The sequence below is a fragment of the Xiphias gladius genome, chromosome 16, assembly GCF_016859285.1.
Source record: "Xiphias gladius isolate SHS-SW01 ecotype Sanya breed wild chromosome 16, ASM1685928v1, whole genome shotgun sequence".
NCBI lineage: Eukaryota > Metazoa > Chordata > Actinopteri > Istiophoriformes > Xiphiidae > Xiphias > Xiphias gladius.
The window spans coordinates 28,116,196-28,139,837 of NC_053415.1; the positions used below are offsets into that span (position 1 = coordinate 28,116,196).

General features: G+C 42.0%; 1 protein-coding gene across 1 annotated transcript in view; it reads right to left on the reverse strand.

Moving 5' to 3' along the window:
- ttn.2 (titin, tandem duplicate 2) overlaps positions 1-23,642 on the reverse strand; it is a 247,977-nt gene that overhangs the window by 162,579 nt on the left and 61,756 nt on the right. The window contains exons 45-60 of the mRNA XM_040148607.1: positions 16,144-16,425; positions 14,511-14,789; positions 14,118-14,399; positions 13,734-14,012; positions 12,980-13,267; positions 11,796-12,074; positions 10,756-11,037; positions 8,244-8,522; positions 7,054-7,341; positions 5,641-5,931; positions 4,650-4,937; positions 3,285-3,395; positions 2,869-3,154; positions 2,482-2,665; positions 2,314-2,397; positions 1,439-1,706 (exon numbers count right to left, since the gene is read on the reverse strand). Coding sequence (XP_040004541.1) covers positions 1,439-1,706; positions 2,314-2,397; positions 2,482-2,665; positions 2,869-3,154; positions 3,285-3,395; positions 4,650-4,937; positions 5,641-5,931; positions 7,054-7,341; positions 8,244-8,522; positions 10,756-11,037; positions 11,796-12,074; positions 12,980-13,267; positions 13,734-14,012; positions 14,118-14,399; positions 14,511-14,789; positions 16,144-16,425 — 4,050 coding nt within the window. The remainder of the gene's footprint in view (positions 1-1,438; positions 1,707-2,313; positions 2,398-2,481; positions 2,666-2,868; positions 3,155-3,284; positions 3,396-4,649; positions 4,938-5,640; positions 5,932-7,053; positions 7,342-8,243; positions 8,523-10,755; positions 11,038-11,795; positions 12,075-12,979; positions 13,268-13,733; positions 14,013-14,117; positions 14,400-14,510; positions 14,790-16,143; positions 16,426-23,642) is intronic.

Sequence of the window (23,642 nt, forward strand, 5' to 3'; positions counted from 1 at the left end):
AAGTTAAAAATAAAATGAAAATGTACATAAGCTGCTTACAGGGATTCATTTTATTGATGCTTCAGATACACTTAAAGCTCCTCTACATTATTTCCTAAATGATAATGAATCAAGTCACAAACAGGCAGAGTAAAGGAACAGGCAGCTGTTTGCCCAACACATTTGCCCTATGGTGATAAAACTATGTCAAATGTTGTGTTCTTCAGCTTTCTGTGCAGTTTTTCTGCCCACAAGTGGCCAAAAAAATTAGATTAATGCAACTTTAAGCAAACCAGAGTGTGTGAAAAAGCTCAGTATTTTCATCATAAAAAGTCATTTGACCAAAGGTCCTCAAGTTTGCCTATGTTTTGTTTTTTGTTTTTTCAGTCCTCAAGTGTCTGTATACAGACGAATCCAGGTTGGAGGCACGAACAGTGCAGTGATCTGTCAAGTGAATAGGGAGTTTGAATGACTGAACAGCCCTGGTTTTGATCATATTCTGGATATGGCGTTCACATGAAAAGCCTGGTCATTCATATCCCTGATTCCATGATTATAACATTATCCAGGTTTCTGATCATCTGCAGGTGTCTCTTGATTTCTCCCCATGTCTCCCACTATGGTCTGTACTAAAACAGAATGTTCAGAAACCAGGATCAGGGGTTTTACATGTCACAAGATCCTGGTTTCGATCAGAGTACTCCAGGTAGCACATCCAGGTTACTCAAAACCAGGATAAGGACTTAGCAAGGTTTCTGAAACCAGGATATGGTGTTTAAATGTGTAGCACATAACCAGGAGCCTCCAAAACCCCAATCATAGCCTGGATAATAGTAAGCATGTAAACACGCTAACGATTACCGTCAAATTTTGTCATAATTTATGAAGCAACGAGTCCTTGATCTCAGGCAAAAAGTGGAAAAAAGCAGCTTCTCATTTCTAGCTGAGGGACAAACGACTGTACGGAAAATATTAGCTAATTATTAGCTAAAGAAGCTAACATTAGCTCCACTTTTTTATGTGTCCAGCTGACTCGTTTTTAAACGAGAAAGTTGTAAAAGAGTCTTAAATCTGCACTCGATCGCTATTAAGCTAACAGACTGAGGCTAAAGCTAACAGGTCTCAGCTAAAACATCATCATCCTCACCAGTTGATGATCCATGTAGCAGCCATGGACATAAAGAAATAACACTGTTCTATTATTCCAGTGTAGAGCTAGTTAGTCCAAATGTTAGAAGTATGATAAGGCAAAATCTAACATAAGTTTTAACCTAGTGTGACTCTCTTCTGCTACTTAGATTATAACGTTGCCTCAGTTGCCTTTTATGAACAGTTTTTGTTAAATCCTTGAAAAACGTGGACGGAGTACCATTGGAAATGACAGGTTTAGTCCAGCTGTGACGATATTATGTCACTAACAGATGTTGTACAGGTGCATGTGAACAGTATCAGTACTGACCCATGACAGTGAGCTTGGCACTGGAGATGTGTGGTCCACAGACCACTCGGTAGTTGCCCTGGTCAGACGACTGGCACTTCTTGATCTTGAGGAGGTGGCGATCACCGCTGATGCTGATGTCATACTTGTCGCTGGTGTCCAGTTTCTGTGTGCCCTTGTACCAGGACAGGGTGATCTCTGGGTAGTTGATTTTGATCTCGCACTCGAACAGTGCCTCCTTGTTGGTGAGGACGGACTGATCGAAGATGTCCTTCACCACGGTGACAGGCTGCAGTAGCGACAAGAGAATTAACTCTCTGTAGTCTACGTTACTGACAGAAAACACCAATGTTATCGTACTATAAACACTTAAACCCCATTCAGACTCGATTTCTGTCTGCGGGGAGGTGTGGTGATTTTAAAATCACCTGCTCTGGTCAGTGATGTTAATCCTGTCATATTTCAGCCCCCACCCCAGGGATAATACTTTTCCTGAGCTATAGAGTATATTTGAATTTTTAATCAATCCTACACAGAAACTGGCTGATTATCTGGCTATCTCTGGTGGTTTAGTTAAATATCGGTGTGAAACCTTGACTCATACTGACAACAGCAACCTATAATAATGTTTTATATACAGTATGTACCTGTATCAGTATGAGTCATGAATGAATCAGAAAAAAGGTGCTGAAAATGAAAACTCCAAACTTAAAATTTATCAAGTGATCCGTCAGAGTGCAAAGGGAAGCAAAAAGCCTGCCTGAGTTTGTGCCTGGAAGAAAAAACACTTTTTCCATTTTGTTTGTGCAAATTTGTTGTTACGCAGCATCTGCATAGGTGTATGCATGTACATGTTCGCCTGATGATCCCCAGAAAAACAGTAAATGTCCCCAGACCTCTGTCCGCTCCATCCTCTTCTGCAGGTCAGCCACCAGTCGGGCCATGTCCTCATCAGATTCTCTGTCTCCACGTTCCAGTTCCTGTCAACACCAACAACATTAATCAGCACAACGTCTACAGACACCCAGAGGCGCTGACTGAGGCTGACTGGCGCTGATTGTTACCGGTCTTCCACTTTCTTCAGCTTTCTCCTTCTTCAGCTGCTCGATGGCCTGCAGCAGGCCACGATAGTCGGTGATTCCATACATTCGGGCATATTTCTCGTACTCTTTGGGGTCAACGTTCCTCAAAAGCTCAACAATATCAATGTCCTTCTCCTCTTGTGGACTCTTCTGCTTTGATGGCGTCCTGAGAACAAAACAAATGAGTCATCATGAGTTTGTAAAGATGGAGACACCAGAGGGTCCAGCAGGGTTTAGAGATTAAAAATGACCGTAAATTTAGACAAAAGACAGGAGTGCAGATGGATTGAAGAATATTTCAATATCTGCCTAAACCATGTATGATTGTGTGCTGACAGAAACATATGACACAGTCTCCGATAAACTCACTTCTTCAGTTTGGCTCGGAGGTCTCCCTCGAGAAGCGCCAGCTCTTTCTTTTCTTCCACGCGCATGTTGGCGCTGCACTCGATCTCTCCGTGCTTGTTGGAGGCGACACACCTGTACTGACCTGAGTCCGACTTGGTCACCTCTCTGATCTCGAGTTTGGCCTCCTGGCCTTTCTGCTCGAGGGAGATCCGCCCACCATGTGTGATCTGCCTCCACTTCCCCTTCATCCACTTCACGCTGGGGATGGGGTCGCCGCCCACCTTTGCGATGAAGGTAGCGGTGCCCTCTGTGGAACATCAGGTGGAAGGTTAGGACAACAGTAGTCTGATCATAAATTCAACATCTCCACCACAAGTTGTGTGGTGTGCATCATGTACAGCATATGCTGTGTGTTATGCATAGGTTAGGTGTCTCACTCTCAGTGACGTGTGAAGTTTTGGGTTCCTCGATGAAGAACAGGTTGTCCAGTTTTTTGGTTGAAACTGCAGCTGGAGCTTCAGCAGGAGGTGGTGCTGCTCCTGGTTTTTCTGCAACACAACAACACGGTACAACTTTACAAAACATTTTCATTTACAAACAAAAATACCGTTTCCAAGAAAGACTTGGTTCAAGGTGATCACAGGTAAACCCCTGTTCAACTTTTAAAGATACGACAACAGAGTCTGTACATGTGGCTACACAGTAAGCTGCAGTACAGTTCTCATTAGGTTTTAAACAAACATATCCAAGTGAAATCCAGTTAAATACTGATTAGGAAAACAGTGGAAAGCAATCCTATCTATACAAGCTCCAGTGGGGAAATATATCTGAACAGATCATATCTGACGTCATTGTTTTTCTCATTTTATTTTCTATGCTGGATTCTACCGACTTGTCATGCTTTACTTTGCTCCTCGTGAGCCTGCAGTGTGCGCTCATAACTTTTGATCATTAGCATAACTGATGCCCCTCAAACTGTTATATTAGGCTGCTGTTTGTGAGAAAGTGTAATTTACAAAAATGTCGCTGAGAGTAAAAAGGAGAGTTTCACGAACAAATCAACAGACAAAAAGATAACAAATTTAGTAGTGTCTCTAGCCCTATTAGAGGACGATCCAAAACACTGCAATAATGTTAATACAGCTGCCGACGAGGTGTCATCAGAGCAGGGCTGTGCTGCGACAGGCATAAAGAAGGAATGGTTTCCAAAGCAAAGTGGTTCATGATTAATAAAAGCATTGTTCTCTCCGTGGTCAGGTCTGGATCCCACGTACGTTTCGTTCACACCATTGAGAACATTTTAAGTAGGAGAAAAGTGATGAATGCCACAACTTCTCTTAAATTACTCGTGGGGCTTGTGTGAGGCCCAGTGTCGCACTCCTTCACAAAAACATTTAATGACTTAAAGTGTCCACCAGGTGGAGATGTTTGATCTCCAGACAGGAACAGTAAAACATAATAGTACAGTAGAAGGGTTGGTCAATTGATTATGAATTATTAGTTATTGTCTCTCAACAGTGTCCATAAAAACACATTTGAAAATCTAGCGATTTTAGTCTGAATGACATTTTTATCAGGTACTCAATTAGTCGTTTCGTACAGTGAGGCACCAGAGAAGTAAAACACTTAAACAGAAAAGTCAGTAGACAAAATGGGAGAAACATAACAGAGACAAATTACATGGCTCTAATTAAAAACTGCTCTTTAAGAAAAAATAAATAGGGAGGCTAAGTGTTATAACCTTGAGAGATATGGTCAGAGAAAATCAAGGTACTAGTGAACTGTGTTTTCACAGTTTTCACCTTTCACGGTGACTTTGGCCTTGCAGAACTGGCTGCCGGCGTCATTGGTGGCCTTGCAGAGGTAATCGCCAGCGTCGTGTCTGGAGGCCGCGCTGATCTCCAGGCAGGCCGTCCCGTCAGAGAAGCTGATTCTGGTGCTGCCGGCCGAAATCAGGTCTTTCCTGTCTTTCATCCACTGGATCTTCAGAGGAGGAGACCCGCAGACGTGACACCTGAGGCTCACCTTCTCGCCTCCGTTCACAGTCACCGGTTTGAGGGGGACATCGAAGACTGGAGGCTTCTTGGCTTCTGCAGGGGAGATAAGACATGGACTATGGTAAAAACATGTTAAGAAAAACTGTAGTCCTGGAGGTATCACAAGCAAACGTCTAGGCCAGTGATTTGCAGAACTTGAAGTGTCCATTATAATCTGTAAAACTGCAAACACAGCAGGTCAAACATGAACCAGCTCTACAACCTTTCCAACTGACCATTTGGGTAAAAAAATTTCAGACAGTTTTTTCTAGAAAAGCAAACGGAATTCATCAAAAGAAAGCAGCCCGTAATTACAAAATAAAACCTATCACATATATGATCTAACAATTACTGGATCCATATCTAATAATTATGTGATAAACGTCTCGAGATATTATTTCTTGTAATTATTAGATATGTGACATTATCACAAAATTTGATCTGTCAAAACAGATCACATAATTATGAGATCCACATTTGTTTAGATTTTGTAATTAGATGTGATGCTAATACATAAAGATCTCATCATCCAACTAATTAAACCTTAAAACTAATTACAAGGAAACTATCCCAAGTTATAAGATTTTATGTTTAGATCACAGAATCCATTTGTAACCCTTGATGAAATACTCAAATGATTCATTCTGACAAGTCAATTAGTCAACTGATCACGTCGTCACTACAGTATATACAATATTTGTTTTATATTAAGTCCAAGTCCTGCTGTAACGATGTAAACTTTGTAAATTGAACCCACCCAAGATGCCCACAGCGACGTCGCAGGAGGCTCTTCCAGCTTCGTTGGAGGCCTGGCAGGAGTACCTGCCGCTGTCGCTCACCTGGCTGCTCTTAATGCACAGCACGGCCACGTTACTCTTAAAGCTGATGTCGTATTTGGTGGAGCTGTGGATCTCCGTGTCGTCTTTGAACCAGCTGACAGACATGGGCTGCGAGCCGGAGACTCGGCCCTCGATCTTCACCAGTTTGCCTTCCGTGTCCTCGATGTTCTCCGAGGGCTTCTTGGTGAACACCGGGGGGTTTTTACGCTCTGAAAAAAAGCGACGGAAGTGACATTAGGAGAGGAAGGTTGTCTTTTTCCCACACAAAGAAACGCCCTGGAACGGGGCTGGAGTGTTTGAGAAGAGGGGGCCGAGATGACTTGAGTGTGGCCCAGGTTAAAATACCTTTGACAGTGATTTCGGAGGAACAAGAGTCCCTCCCCATGTCATTAGAGGCATGGCAGAAGTATCTCCCCGTGTCGGCTTTATCTGCCTTCAGAATGGTCAGGTGGGGCGTGTTATCCACACAGCTGATCTTATAATTGCCCCCAGAGCGAATATCTTTATGGTCTTTGGACCATGTGACTTTAATGGGGACAGAGCCGTTCATGTGACACTCCAGCTCAATGCTGTCACCTACTGTCACCTCCTGTGGTGACAACTTCCTGTCAAAGACCGGAGGGTATCTTGGTTCTGCAGGTCCATGTTAGAGCGGGAAGAAGATAAGACGACAACAAGAACAAATCTTTAGATGAAATGTTTCAACAGTCTGAGCGACAAACAGCTTCACGCTGTCGGACAAAAGCTCTGGTAACATCAGTCATTCTCAAGTTAAGCTGTTGTTATTTACCACCTCTCAGTGCTTTAACCAAAACACATCACACCACGTACACGAGTCTCACCCAACTCTTAGGGTAGAGTTTCTCAACCTCTGGGTCGGGACCCCCCAGATGAGCTCAGGAGGTCTACAACTGACACATTTAATGCTGTCACAAAGCGGTACCAGCCTCTGGAAGCTTTAAGTTTTCTTTCATTGATCGCTGTCGTCTGCTAAAATAAATAGAGCCAATCAAAATCCCGCTTTCTTTAGTCCACTCTTCTTCGTTTCTTTATTGTAGTCTAGTTGTGTTGTGTTGATGACACCCTGCCTTTTTACCATTTTTTTTTCCAATCCCACCAACTAATATGACGACAAGTGACTTGAAGGTAATTTTGAAGGTTGAGAAATTCTGTTTCAAACTAAACAGGAGGATATTTATGTCTTTGACAACAGAACCGTAAAGTCTGCTGTAAACCCAGACGGAGAGTCGTGCAGTTTATTTCCTAAACCTCCTGCAGTATTTAAACCACGATCGTGAAACCAATCGGTAACGCTCTCATGCTTCACAGACCTTGTAGGGTGAGCTTGGCTCTGCAGGAGGCCGAGCCCACGCTGTTGGTGGCCACGCAGGCGTACTCGCCAGAGTGCCTCATCTCGCTGTGGCTGATCTGCAGCACAGCTGTGTTGTCGTCGTACAGCATAGAGAACTCGTCTCCCTGCCTCAGAGGCTCGCCGTCTTTCAGCCACGACACCTCGATGGGCGACGAGCCGGCGACGCGGCACTCGAACCTGATCGGCTGACCCTCCGTCTGCTGCAGGCTGGTGATTTTCTTGGGGAAGGACGGTGGCGTTTTGGCCTCTGGAGAAGGTAAAGACAGGACGGTGAATGGCAGAAATCTAGCTGAAAAGTTTTTAGTAACCGGTGGTGAAATGTAACTAAGTACATTTACTCAGGTATGTACTGAAGTAAAAATATGAGGTGCATATACTTTACTTCAGTATTTCCATTATATGCTACTTTATACTTTGACTATATTTATCTGTTTACAGTTCCAGATGATGACTTTACATTGCAGTATATTTTACAGTATTTTTTCACAGTACATGTATTAGTCAAAACGAGCTCCAGCTTCTCACCAACTACAACAGTAAAACGCTGTTTACACATTAATGCAACGACAATAATTATCTCCTAATATAACATATGACAGTACGCCACTCAAGGGGCTAATTTTACTCCAGTGAGTACCTTCTCTTTTAAAACTTTAAGTACATTTTGCTAAGAGTACTTACCTACTCTTAAGTACAATTTTCAACTCAGGACTTTTACTTGGAATGGAGCTTTTTTACCGAGTTGTATTGTATTTTCACTTAAGATCCAAATACTTCTTCCACCACTGACAGTAACTTTTTCAGTGTCCTTACTCCTCATGCATGGTGTCAGCTAAAGGTTTGACTGGTTTTTGGGCCTTTTTGATTAACAGTCTATGATATCTGATCTAAAAAGGTTCTTTACTTTTCTACATATTTTACAATACTATAAATAAATATTATTTCCAATAGATTAACATTTCAATTTCTATCTTAGAAATTAAACAACTGCTTTAGAGATAAGCAGTATGAGCCTTGCTTTGTGTGATAAGATACCGAAATAACTTTGTTTAATTATGTAAAAATACACATTTTTGAGAAAAACACAAACTTTTAAATGACACAGATGTAAAGGCAGTAGTTTAGAGAGTGGGAAAACCAGGTGTTCACCTAGCACATTGAGTCTGCAGGAGGAGCTGGCGGAACCGATCCGGTTCTCTGCCTTGCAGGTGTACTCTCCGATGTCGGCCTTGGTGGCTTTGCTGAGCTTCAGACAGGCGACACCCTTTAAATATTCCAACTTACAGGTGGGGCTGGACCGGACTTTGCCATCGGCTTTGAACCAGGCCACCTTGATCTCGGGTGTGCCCGCCACCTGACACTTCAGACACACGGCGTCTCCAGCGGTCACCTCCATGGGCTCCAGAGACTCGACGAAGTACGGCGGCTCTGCGGTCACAGACACAAACGATTGAAGCAAACCAGAAACGTGACCGCTGGTCACAGGTAGTGCGTCGTTTAAACTGGCTACGAGTAGACCAATCAGAGAACCCGCCCAATCACCTTAAGAGTAGCTAAAGTTTTCATTTTATTTAGAGAGGTTATTATTGTCCAGCAGTCTATATTCAATACATATTTTCTACAAAGTTTTTTGGATAATGTTACACTAAAAGAATTCACTTACATGAACAGATGTAATAGTATAATGTTGCTACAACTTGAGCCCCATTTTGCTCTGTTTTTTTTAGCCTAAACTGGTTTACTTTTTGGAAAATGAAGTATGCCGGATTATCTAATTAGCAGCTCCTGTTTGCAGTGTAGCCGTGGATGTACAGACAAATCTCCATGGATCACTGTGATACTGAAGGAAACTTAAAAACACGATGCTTCATAGGCAAGTTCTGCAGCCTCTTTTTTCTAAGTCACACTGAATCTAGAAATATGTGAATCATATCTGTGAGTTAGGACTCGAACTTTTGACCAGAATTGCTGCAGTCCGGCACTAAGGGTTTTAAGGTGCCCTACCTTATTTGTCTCTGCTGCTGCAGCTGTTGGTCGTGTGGATCAGCTGCCAAAATACAACAACTAACTTCCATTTGTTTTTAAAACACCTGTATACACCTGTCTATTTCACCTCACACGGTATATTTGTCTCACTTCTCTCCCTCTGCTCCTCCCTCACAGTATGAAAACTTCTGGAATATAAATCCAAACTTTTCAGAGGTGTAAACGGCTCAGATCAATTTTTATCCTCCGGAGTAAAGAAAAGTTTGCTTAGTCTTGCAACACGGTGGTGGTGTCGCTGTCTCAGGACAGCATTTTTGAGGATCCTTCTTCCCGCCAAGCGTGTTACAAACCCATGGAAATCTTATTTTAAAAGGGTTTTTTATATTTCATCTGCATGTTTTTGTACAGCTACATTGCTTTTCATTGTTGTTCCGTGTGCAGTTTTATTTATATATCAGAAGCTTTAGTGAATAAGTTCACTTTTTATTTTTAAGCAAGGAGCTTCTTACTGTTCTTTCGTTGCCCGTTAATGTGTCTTAATGCACAGAACTGGCCTAAAAAAATATAACATTAATTGCTTAATGTACTCTAATAATGATAAATGCTCTGCTGTTTGTGTGAGTGCATCAAAACAGTCTGAATGAGTTTGGTGCAGTGCTCCCCCTGGTCATCTGACAGCAGTAGTTTTGGAGCAGTGAACTTACCTCAGTGTTAATGAGGCATATAGAAAACAAAACGTGACAGTGTGACCCTTGCTGTACTTTACCTCCTTACATTGTCGTTTCATGGACACTCCTGGTCCATGAATATTGTGCTTTATTATATTTCAGATGCTATCAGCAGAATATAGTTGCGGTCTTTAGGTTTTCTTGAAAACTGAGTCTCAAATTGTGTTCATTTTTTGCTAGAAAAGATAGTATAATAAATAAAGTTGGATGAAAGCCTCATCTGACATTTGAAATTAAAAAATTGGGCCACTGGATGACGACTGAACATTCGAGGCTCTGATTGTACTACTTTGTTTAAGTGAAATCTGGCAACACTGGCCACAGGGGGCAGAAGTCAGTCAAAGACACTGCAATCAAAAATGTAACAGGACCAGCTACACGGGTGATTTTTTTGCTTTACTGGGAATATTTTCAAACATTATGTCTCTGGTTTTTGGTAGAGGAGGCTTTAAGGTTGAGAACTAACTGGTAAATTTACAATGAGTTAGCTTCTTGACTTCCATTAAAAAGTAGCAACACAGCCACTTCCCTAAACTTTTCAATGGGAAGTGTCCAGGGCTGTCTCACACCCAAAAGGGGCCCAGCTCAGTTTATCTCAGTGACTGTATAATTACAGAAACAGAACCGGACATTTTGATTTTATCTGAATTCATCAGTTGATACCAACTTCAGAAAAACACAAATTACAACCTGCACCATTATCTTTTAAGACCTTTCGTGGCTTTGAGTGGAGCTGCTACTCATCCCTTAGAGATCTAAAAACTGAGCTAAGCTAGGCTAATTACAGCAGTGGACATAACTTTAAAATAGATGCAGAGGCATTCAAAAGGTTGCGACATGAGTTTGTCTCAGAACAGTAAAAGCTCTCACAACTGAGCTGACTTTTTAAGTAATCTTATTTAAATCAAGAGATCAGGCTCATGTTGAAAAAGACATGTTGAACTAACCAAGGATGGACACAGCTGCCTCACATGTGTCCTTTCCAGCATCGTTGGACACTTCGCAGCTGTATTTTCCTGCGGCCTCCTTGTCGTCAGTACTGAGACACTCCAGGATGCAGGAGCTTTCAGTCGTGGTGATGTTGTATTTGTAAGAAGCGAAGATCTGCTGGCCGTCTTTGAACCAGTTCACTGTGATCTTTGGAGTTCCAGTGTACGTACACTCCAGAGCTAAAGGTTTTCCCTTCTCAACTGATACGTCCTTCAGCTTCTTGGAGAAGGCTGCTGGCTCTGAGGGACATGATCAAAAAAATCCTTTAGTTTATATTAGAAAAAGGACATTATTAGAGAAAAACACTGAATCTGCTCCGATAAATCTTTTGTCAGTACTTGTTAGTAAAGTACTCGACTGATTAACATCAATGTTCGATCAATGATCGAAAGGTACATTTTTTGATCCCGACGAGGTGGAACCAACCAGTCACTGTTTCTTTCCCACTATAAGATTATCACTCCTGTACTATGACCACTTGCCAGTGATAAGCCCTGATCGAGGACCAGCACACTATATATGACGGTCCCGCATTTCACAGAACCCATATTTCTTCCTCAGTCACTGACTGGGATTATACTGAGCACTTCAATCAGTAAATGAGGATAGAATTTTGCACCATCATTTACTTTACATTCTGACTTTCATAGAAGAGACCTTAAAACAGGGCTGCAGTGTTCACCAAATTAAATTCAAACTTTTTTTAATACTGCAGAGAATGCATTTCAGTACCTTTTTCCAATCACACCAGTTGAAGAATAAACAAACACCAAGTATCCCATTAATATAATTAATCAATTTTCATGACCCAAGTGGACCCTGTTCAGTAATTAAGTCCAACTCAACCAGCTACATCAAAAGGCTGCTCACATATTAATGCATCAATAAAAATGAATGCAGTAATATAACATACACACCAAATAAAATAACAAGAATACACACTAAACTTTGATTCATGGGATAATAGAAGATAAATATAATTTCACGTCAGACTGACCTTTGACAGTGAGATTAACTGGGCAGCTTTCCTTTCCAGCATCATTAATGATCTGACATGTGTACTCTCCAGCATGAGAGCTGACCACGTTGAAAAGCTCCAAAATAACCTGGTTATCCTTCAGGGAGAAATCACAGCCCTGTCCAGCCAGCATTTCCTTTGTTCCTCTGAACCACTTCAGTTTGAGGGGGGCGCTGCCTTTCACCATGGCTGAGAAAGTCACGTTAGAGCCTGGCATTGCATCCACCGGCTGTGGTGGCACCACGAAAGATGGAGGTTCTGGGTACAGAGAGCAAACATGGTGGAATCTGAATATTTTCCTCAGGATAAAATTTAACATTAATTGAATCGGGAGTTGATTTGTTTTTCACTCGAGAGCTACTAGGATGAGTCAAAACATTATGACCACCACTGTGTAATATGCTGTTGGTCCTTCCCGTGCCGCCAGAACAGCTCCAACCTGCCAAGGCATGGACTCTACAAGACCTCTGAAGGTCCCTGTGGTATCTTGCACCAAGACTTTAGCAGCAGATCCTTTCAGTCCTGTAAGCTGTGGGGTGGAGCCGATGTGGATGCGACTAGTTCCAGCACATCCCTCAACACCTTGTTTCCGGTTCGTGGTTTGTCCCTTATCTGACCTCTGTTGGTGGAAACTCGCCGCTGCAAAACACTGGCTACAAGAACCTGTTCACTTACCGTCTAATATATCCCACACCTTGATATGCGCCATTGTTACGAGGTAAATTAATGTTATTCGCTTCATTTGCGAGTGGTCGAAATGTTTTGGCTCATTGGTGTAAATCCCTGGCCAACATGGAAGCAAAATAATCTGACACAAACCTACATACAGCCAACATTCACTAAGCAAAGAAGAGTTGGCTTGCTTATGAGGCTGTTGTAAGCTCATAGTTGCTGCCATTTTCACCAAACCTCATATTTCACTGAGTAGCTGTGTTAATGATCTGTCATGATCTATCATATTTGGCATCTGAACTGTAATAAAATGTATTTTCTGTAACTGAACATTTCTAGGCAAGCCCAAAATCTATATATGAATAAATATATATCATAAATGGATCATAAATCAAAAGTTTCCTCATTTCAAACAGCTCTGGTTATCCTAAAAAAGAAAATGTGCAATACATTTGTATTTAACGCTAATAAGAGACTCTGCAGCTACTGACCCTTGACAACCAAGGAGGCTGTGGTTTCACTGGATCCTGCCTTGTTGACAGCTTTACATTTATACACTCCAGAGTCGGACAGCTTCAGCGTGGGCACTTTGAGCATGCAGCTGTTTTCGCTGAATGAAATTTCATAATTTGGCCCGCTTTGTATCTCCTCCCCATCATGGTACCATGAGATGGTAAAAGGTGGGGAGCCCGACACTTTGCACTCCATCTCTCCAGCTTTTCCAACAACTGTGTTACAATCCTTTAACGTCCTTGAGAATGTTGGAGGTATGATCTTATCTGTTAAGGAGGAAAACACGCAGTTAGTATTGCATCAGTATAAATACAATTGTGAATGTATTGTCATTAACAGGGCTGGGTATGAAACCTCAGTGGTACAGACTGAAAGGTGTTCCACCAAGTGTCTAAAATGGTCAAGTACTGAAAGCTTACATTGAATGTCCGGTCAGTTTAACCAGACTGGGTCCATTTTAGACTGGGTTTAATTAAGCAAAGTTCTTGTGAGATTGCTTGTATTTAGACAACATTTAACAATTGAGAACTCTGGCTTTTGTTGTATAGTTTAAAAAATGGGTTCTGCAGAAAACTTCATTCTTATTTTCTAAAAGTAAGGATCAAAAAAAGATATCGATAATCGTTTTGGTATTGGTACCAAAACTAAGGTTTCTTGTTGTCACCACCTTGAACATTTAAAAAAAATACCCAGCCCTAGTCATCAAACTCCAGGTACCGAGAAGACACCAACCTAAAACGGTGAGATTAATTTTACTCAGGTCCTTCCCGACCTCGTTCATAACCTCAAATGTGTATTCTCCAGAGTCCTTTTTCTCAGCAGAGAGCACGTTCAAGCTGGAAATCATCCGAGAAAATGAGATTTTGTATTTCTTCCCGGTGGCCAGCTCCGTGCCATCCTTGAACCACTTAGGTATGAGCTCTGGGGTTCCACACACTTTGACCTCTAGGGCGGCTAAATCACCTGCCGTCACACTCAGGGCATCAGGCTTATCCACTATTTTAGCAGGTTCTGGAATCAACAGAGATAGAGCAGAAAATGTTTTCATTTAAACCTGCATGGGAAGGATGGAAAAACAAAACCACAAGAGAAAGAGAGAATTATATGGTTACAAACCTAGAACAGTCAAGTTAGCGAAACACTCCACACTCCCAGCATCGTTTCTGAGTTGGCAGGTGTATTTGCCTGCCGTGGCTGCATCGGCCTTAAAGACTTTAAGAGCAACCTGGTTGTTCTCAAAGGTGATTTTCCTGTTGTCACCGTCCCTGAGAATGTGATCCTTGTCTTGAACCCAGGACACAGTAATGGGTTCAGAGCCTTTAACAGTGGCCACAAGGGTCACCTCCTCTCCCAGTATAACTGTCATGTTTGACAATTTCTTCACAAACGATGGCGGCTCTGAGGAGAGGAGAAAAACAGCGCAAAGGGGAAAGTCAGCAAGGTGACAAAAGTAATTTGAAAATCTTATGCTAATGATTTTCATTTGAGAACATCGCAATTTCTACTGACCTCTGAGTTTAACTGACATCTGACAGGTGTCACTTCCTACACTGTTTGAGACTTTGCACTCATATTCGCCGGCATCTGAGGGCTCTATCCCAGTCACATGCAGCGTAGCTGAGCTGCCCTCGCTCACCATCTTATACTTCCTGCTCTCCATCAGAGGTTTCCTGTCTTTGAACCAGGTGATCTGGAACGGAGCTGTACCACTCATCTCACAGTACAAACTCACGTCTTTACCCTTCAGCCCTTCAACAGGCTGAGGTACTTTGACAAAAGATGGGGGGTCTACAAAAAGATCAGGAAACTGTTAATGAGGCATACACTGGAAAAGAATCCATGGCGAAATGTTAAAGCTGAGACCCGTAACATTCCATGTGTTGTCACGCTTCACAGTGGCAAAAGGTTCACAGCTAAGATGGTTAAGTTGGAAATGTTTGTGCAACTGCAGCCTATATGAGGTAATTTTTGTAAAAATTTGGAAAAAATTATGGCCCACTAATTATGGCACGTTTATTGAACTACAGCTAAGAAAGTGAAATTTGCTGGGGGAGATTGTTGGAGCTACAGCTAAGCTTGCCGAGTTTCCTTGAAAGATAGTTGGGAATACAGATAAGGTGGCAAAGTTGTTGTGGAAGAATGTTGGAACTACAGTCAAGACTGCAGAGCTGTAAATATTTGTTGGAACTATAAATAAGATGGTGGAGTTGCTGTGAAAGATGGTTGAAACTACAGCTAATGTGGCAAAGTTGCTGTGGAAAGTTGTTGGGACCAAAGTCGAGGCTGCTGAATTGTGAATATTTGTTGGAGCTAAGATAGCAAAATTGATGTAGAATTTGTTGGAACTACAGTACAGTTGGAAGACTTGTGAGTGTTTTATGGCACTACAGCTAATATGGCAAAATTATTGTAAATGTTTGTCAAAACTACGGCTAAGACGGCAGAGTGGTTATGGGAATTTGTTGGAACTACAGCTACTATGGCAGAATTTTTGGGAGAGGTTGCTGGAACTCGTTCCAGATGGTGGACTTGTAAATGTTCAGTGTAACTGCAGCAAGGATGGTGTAGCTGTCGAACATAGGCGGTGGAACTGCAGCTAAGATTGCGCAGTCGTGGAAACTACAGCTGATATGGCAAAGTTGGTGTGAAAGGATGATGGAACTACAACTACCAGGGCAGACTTATAGAATTTGGATTGGTTGTGGATGGTTGCTGGAACTACAGTTAAAATTGCTGAAGTGTTGTGGAAAATTGTGTCTCCAGCTTATTTATTTGACTAAAACTGAAAAGGTTCCAGCATATTAAGTGTGACATATTATTTGAAATTTTACCATCAGTGTACTGGCTCTGATTTTGAAAAGACTATATTTGCATTGCAAAAAAAAACAGAAATAAAAAAAAAAAAACAGCTGATAGAGTGACAGAGTTTAGAGCCAGCGTAAAGGTGCTGACCTGAGCATTTGACAATACGCCATCGCACCAGATGGAGATATGAAGAACTTTAAAAATGTTACGGATACCAGCTTTAAGCAATAAAACAAAACTTTGACTAAAACCCTAAAAAACACACTGAAAAGCCAGTGCATCAGAAAGTCAGACCAAAAATAATAAGTGATGATTATGAAGTCAGTGAGAGGCTGACCTTTAACAGTAAGTGTGCTGCTGCAGCTGACACTGCCAGCATCATTCTGAGCTTCACAGGTGTAAACTCCATCATCATCAAAGCTGGTGGAGAGCAGTTCCAGGACTGGTACTGAGTCAACAAATGATGTCCTGTAGTTTCCCCCGTCTGTGACCTTGGTGTCATGCTTGTACCAGGTCACTTTCAGAGGGGCTGTGCCACTGACTTTGCACTCCAGGTGGAGTGACTCACCATGCTTCACAAATTTAGTGGCAGGGAGTTTCAGCACAAACTCAGGTGGTTCTGGAAAGCCAAAATATAGACATGTTAGCTGCTGTAACTATGTAGGGAGACTTTAGATAGATGGTGACGACAGGCAAGAAGTGAGGACGTGATAAGCTGAGGAGATGAGCGATGATAATAAAGGGTTAGCGGCAGAGGCAGCATGGTTGTGGGAAATACAGTTGTAACACACAGGCAACAAAGAGTTCTTGATGAGAAGCTGCAGTAGTGAAAAAGCTCCAAATAATAACAATGAAAGTTCTGCGAAGCTGGAAAAATGTGACAAATAATCACTAGTTTTAGCCCGCGATGAAGATATGAGATGAATACAGGCATGCAAGAGTTGATTTAAAAGATGAAAATCCAACCTTTGACTGTCAAGTCTGCACTACAGCGTACAGAGCCAGCATCATTGCTGACTTGGCAAGAGTAAACTCCACTCTGGGTGACACCCACTGAATAGAGTTCTAAGAAGCAAGACAGCCCCTCCAGCCCTGTGAAACAAGTGGGCCCAGACATGAGCTCGGTGTCGTCCTTGAACCATCTGACCGTGAATGGAGGAGTTCCATTAAATGAGCCTTTGAAGCGGACAGTCGCATTGGGTAGTGCAGCCTGGGACTCAGGCAATGTCACAAAGCTTGGAGGTTCTGAAGAGAACAAGATGGACCAGGTTAAAGAGATACTCACTTTTTGGTTTAGGATTACATGACCAATCACATTGGAGAGCACGGTCTAACCTTTGACCATGAGAGATCCACTGCATTCACAACTTCCTGCTGCATTGGTCAGTTTGCAAGAGTAGGATCCTGCGTCGGATCTCTCTAGCTGCTCAATTTCCATGGACACAGCATTGTCCTGCTGAATCAGTTTGTGTTTTACACCACTAGAGATTTTGGTCCTGTCTTTCTGCCATTCCACACTGATGGGGAGGGAGCCAGATATTTTGCAACATATCTGAACAAAGGAGCCCAATATCTCCTGCATGTCTACCAGGGGTTTGATGAAGCTTGGGGGAATTACTTGCTCTGTTACCAAGAGAATAATAAGAAAATAATTACACTTTGTTCAACACGTCACTATGTACCACAGGAATTTTATGATTTTCACACCAACCTAGCACGATCACTTTGACTTTGCAGGTGCAGCTACCGATGTGGTTTGCCACCTCGAAGACATACTCTCCTTCGTCCTCTCTCTGAGCGGACTGAATCTTTAGGCTGCTGATATTGTTCTCAAAGCTCAGTTTATGCTGCCTGATGGACTGCAGCTCCCTGCCATCTTTTATCCATTTCACTTTGAGTTCAGGGGAGCCCATTACCTTGCAGTCCAGATTGACTGGATCTCCAACTGTAACCTTAATCACCTCAGGTTTCTCTGTGATCTGAGGAGGCTCTACAATGCAAAGCAAAGTCAAAAATTCATAAAGTATGTAACCAAGTTAGGACCATGGAAAGACTTAAGAGCCACGATTAATTAAGAACAAGTATACCTTGCACTGTTAGGGTGGCAAAGCACTTGTCCTGCCCAGCCTCGTTAACCACCTGGCAGGTGTATTTCCCGCTGTGTGTCGCCTCACAGGCAGGAATCCTGAGAGTGGCCACATTGTTCTCAAATGTTCTCTCAATCTTTTGATCCTCCAAAATCCAGTTCTCATCTTTTTGCCACTGTACAGAAAGAGTGGGAGAGCCCTCCACAATACACTGAAACTCTGCCATTTTACCCAGAACAGTTGCAGTGTTCTCAATTCTCTTGGTAAACGTTGGTGGTTCTGTTAGAGAAAGCCAGTGAAAAGTTAATGTAAACGGTCAGTTTTTAATCAAAAGATAAATATGTGGATTTGTAATTCTGATTAGACCAACCTTTGAGGTTTAGCGTAGTCTTACAAGTACAGCTCCCCACCTCGTTGGCAACAGTACACTGGTATTCACCAACATCTACAGCGTCACATTTGTGCACCTCTAGACCCACAGTGTCGTTCATCTGGGAGAAGCCATGTTTAGCACTGGGTTTGATCACATTTGCATCTTTGTGCCATGTTATCTCAAATGGACCCGTCCCAGCAACCTGACAGTCAAAACAGGCACTGGAGCCCTTCACAACATCAGTTGGAGCCAGCTCTCTAATAAACGATGGCGGTTCTGAGATGAGAGAAAACAAACTGTCACCTACCTTTTCTCAAGAGTTCATTCTTTTTTAAACATTTTATGCCACAGACTCAGACTCTATCAGCATTTTCTGCATTTCTGGAAGTAAAGTTTCCCATAGAAATGTTTCTTGCTGGTTTTGTAAAGAATCTTAAATGTTCAAGGTTCATTAAGCAATCTTTTAGGTCAGCTAGTCTATGGAAGACTTGAAATTTCAATTTGAAATATTCTTTTCAATTTCTGAACCTTAACATTAAAACTCAACTGAAAGCAATGCCAATACAGTTCCTACAAGTGGACTGACAAACAACCTATGAAAGGTGGCCTCTTCAGTGTTTGGGAAACCATTGCTTACAATCCTGTATTCTTAAAACTCCTGCACAGTGAACATCATGTCTTCTGAGACAACTAACCTTTGACCTTGAGTTCCATGCTACAGCTCTCACTGCCAGCCTCATTGCGAGCCTCGCAGTAGTAAATCCCACTGTCTTTAGTATCAGCACCACAGACTTCCAGAGTAGCCACAGAGTTAACAAAGGTCATCTTGTACCGATCGCTGTGGCTGATCTCAGAGCCTTCCCTGAACCAGTAGATGTCTATCTCAGGTGTGCCAGTCACCTGGCACTCAAAGACTTTACTCTGACTTGGACGGACCACAGACACACGGGCCGGAGTCTGTGTGAACTTAGGAGGCTCTAAGGAATACAATAAAATGACAGATTTAACCATCAGACAGATGACGAGGAGAAAACATTGATCTCTATAAAGCTGACAGTGTGTAAGTTTCCATCCAAATGTTACTCAAATTTTAAGCAAATCAGTGTGTGTTTGCAGAAATTCCCCTTAACCCCCTTCTGTCATAATTTTCTTGTACCATTTGCAAGCAGTCTGGGCCTTTGATGGTGAGTTTTGAATGAAAACACTTAAGTTTGAAATTTATGCTCTATCAGAAAGTCAGTGTGATTCCAAAACATTAATGGACATAAGAACAGATGGATGGAGTCATACTTATTAACTCAGTTTCACATAAAGACTGATAACCTTTGACAAAGAGTGTTGCCTGGCATGAAGTGGAGCCAACATCATTTTGTATTTCACAGACATAGTCTCCAGAATCAGAGGTTTTGGCAAAGAAAAGCTCCAATGAGCTTGAGGTGTTGTCTTTGATCACAGAACAGTCGGCACTGGATAAAATCTCTTTCTTGTTTTTAAACCATTTGATGGTCAGTGGTGGCGTGCCAGAGACCAGTGCATTAAACTGGACCTTTGAACCAGGCAAAACATTCATGGATTCAGGCTTTTCAAGAATGCATGGTGGTTCTGGAAGAGAAAAAAAATCAATGCTTGCACATATGGCAAAGGTCCTGTTAATGGTGTAGCTATACTTTGATTATACACATCCACCTACTGATACATACTACAAAAACAAACTGTTCAAACCTTTCACAAAGAAGATCCCAGAGCACTGGACTGTTCCCGCTTTGTTTTTAGCTATGCAGGTATAGCTGCCGCTATCTTTACTGTCAAGGCGAGAGATTTCCAGGAAAGCAACATTCTCAAAGAATGTGCATTTGTGTTTCTCATCAGTCTGGATCTCTTTCTTATCTTTGTACCACTGTATTGTCATTGGCAGGGAGCCAGATACAAGACAATCCAGATGAGCAAACGATCCTTTGATACCTTCTGTCTGCTTTAGTTTTCTTGTAAAAGATGGTGGAATTATTTGATCTAACATTGGTAGAAGAAAAAAAGAGGTCAGAAGCAATGCTCAAAGTGAAATGAAATTAAATAAAACAAATTTTAAGTTCCATGTTACACATGAACAACTAACCGAGAATGGTGAGTGTGGCCTCGCAAGAACTTTGGCCGACATCATTTGAAATCTCAAAGGTGTATTCACCGCCGTCGCTTTTCTCAGTTTTAATAATCTTAAGCAAAGAGCTGGTGTCTGTGCTCTGTACTTTATATCTCTGGCCTAAGGTCAGCTCCTTGCCAGCTTTTAGCCATCTGGCTTTAAGGGGTTTTGTGCCTGAGAACCTGGCCTCTAGTGTGGCTGGATCCCCTTGAGTCACGCTGATAGACTTGGTCTCCTCTGTGATCTTAGCTGGCTCTGAGACATCAAACAAAAACGTCAGCAAAGAATCCGAAATCTGATGTACTACAATACAGTGATGGACCAAGTACTGAAGTCAGTAACAGAATAAAAAGTTTTTAAAGATGCATTTGGTCCTTATCAATTCGTAAAGTCATAAAACTATCATGTGAGGAACAAATATTTCCAAACAATTGTAAATGATAAATCCATCACATACATGGTAGCAATGAAAAATTCCCTGCAGGATGGAGAATTAGGGTACAAACAGAGTTCATTTTCAAATGCCAGTCCTTTAGTATTTTAACCAACCTTTGACTGTCAATACAGCAGAACACGTTTGACTCCCGGCCTGATTCTGCGCCTGGCAAGAATATTTGCCGCCAAGTTTGCTCTGTAAATTGGTGATGTGCAACAGAGCAATCTTGTTCTCATATGTAAACTGAACGTTTTCAGCCTCTTTGAGTTCATGGTTGTCTTTAAGCCAGGACACAGTCATGGGCTCTGAGCCCTTCAGAGTGCACTTCAGAGAAACCTCACTACCCACCAATGAACTGAGGTTCTCCAGCTTTCGCACAAATGATGGTGGTTCTACAAGAAAAAAATTCAGATCAATGTTATTGGTATCTCAATGAAACATGTCTGTAAAGATTCTCAGTCACCCAGGTAATGGTATTCTGTAAGTGCTATGTGAAGGCAACTGGACTTGCTTCAAGTTCTTTAAGACGTTTCCCCTCTCATCCGAAAGGCTTCTTCAACTGAAGAAGTCCAGTTGCCTTCGCATAGCACAGAACATCTCTATGAAATGTTAGACTCGCAAAGTCGGACTTCTTCCTACAAGTGCAGTCTTTGCTGCAGAATTTACGTGTGGAAACCATCTACTGAGGATCTGCTGAGCCTGACACATATTGGGCCAATCAAAGAGCTCTGGTTAGCATTTACACAGTGAATGTCTCATTTCCAAACTCCTTATCCATGTGAGGAACTTAAATTATGCTTTGTATACTCTATATAAAATGAAACCTGAATCCTTCCTCCAACTGATCAAGAAACTGATTTTTTTGGAGTATTTAGGAGAAATCTAACAACATTTTCAATGACCACTCAGCGATCGAGCATGTTTGTCCAATCAAGTGCAGGAAAGGTGCTGCTGTCTACCCTATACATATTGTTTACACAAAATCTAATTCACAAGTGTGTCCATCCCAGAAGATGGATTCCAAACCTTTGTTTCTCTTCCTTTCGTTTTTTAATTCAAAGCCATTTGTTAAAAGAGTTCTACTTACGCAAATCAAGTCTACAAATAGAGGGTGATGTATGTTGTACCAAAAAGCCCTCTGTAAAGCCCTCGGAAACAAATTTGTAATTTGGGCTAAATAAAAAAAATTAGCAAAGAGGGACCTGTATGGCAGCTTTGCGAGGCTATCCAAATATACTGTGAGTATAAAGCTGATTTAAAATGTACGTTTTTGAAATGGCATCAGAAAAAGTTGAAACCAACCTTTTAGCGTTACTTGACAATCACAGGAAGCCCTTCCCACTTCATTCTCAACAGTACACTGGTACAAACCGACATCTCCAGCCTCTACGACCAGCACCTGCAGGGCTACCAGATCATCTTTCACAGTGATCCTGTGTCTCTTGTCATTCCTAATCAGCTTTGTGTTTTTATAAAATGACACAGTAAAAGGGGCAGAACCAGAAACTTGGCCTTCCAGCATCATCTCAGAACCTTTCACCACATCTTTGGGCTCCAAGCTACGCACAAACAATGGCGGTTCTAGAAGAAAACAATGGGCGTATGAGAGCATTACACTGGACTACACAAGGTTGATATTTGATAATGCCAAAAGGACAAAATAAAATAATTCACTAGAGTTTTATTGAGAAGCTGAAGATGTTTTGTTTTTTTTATGAGTTCTTCAGTTCTAATGACGGACAAGACATCCTCAGTCTTTACCTTACGGAGAGGCCAAGCCACATTTTAGCAAATGTCTCACCAGGTGTTCTAAAGTATGTACTGGTCCACCAGGAGGGCATGGCTTCTTCATAAGTTAAGTATGATGATTTGTCATTTGAACTGAAGAAAATGTCTTCAATGTAACAAGTACGTGAGTAAAGGAAATGAAACATGAAAACTTCAAGTAAAGCAGGTAAAGTTCCAATGTGAGATGTATATGTAAACGTAAACTAAACCAACCTTTGACTGTAACTGTGCTGCTGCAGCGGTCACTACCAGCCTCGCTGGATGCCACACAAAGATAATCTCCACTATCCTCTACTGTACAACTGACCATTTCCAGGGATGCCACTAAGTCAGTCACAGCCATTGTGTATTTAGGACTGGAGCTGATCTCCATCTCATCTTTAAACCACTTGAAACTTATAATGGGGCTGCCTGTCACTTTGCACTCCAGCCTGGCAGAGTCACTGCTGGTGACGAGCTTGGTCGCCTCAAGCTTCCTCACAAACACGGGAGGTTCTGAGAGAAGAGGTTAACATTCATTATCAGACAGAAGATGTTACGTTAGTGTCAAAAGACATTTTGATGTCACTCAAGAATGTGAAGATATTTTCATGAAGCTGCACGCAATACTGAAGACAGGCACCTTTCACAAAGAGCACTGTGGTGCAGTCCACCTTCCCAGCATCGTTGGATACTTGGCATGTGTATTTAGCAGAATCACTGGGTTTCACAGAGTGAAGCTCCAAAGAGCTTGAGGAGGTATCTTTCCTTATGAAATATGTGCCTCCAGTTATAATCTCTTTTTCCTCTCTGAACCACTTAACAGACAAAGGAGCAGTTCCAATGAAGGCTGCTTTGAAGGAAACAGTGGTTCCTGGTATAACATCCTGGTTGTCTGGTTTCACAGTGAACACTGGGGGCTCTGGGGGCCATTAAAAAATAAAATTTGCATTTCATATTAGCATGAAATCATTCAAGGGTTGCACACAACAAATAGAAGCACAACATATGCTAAGCATTCATAACCTTTGACGTA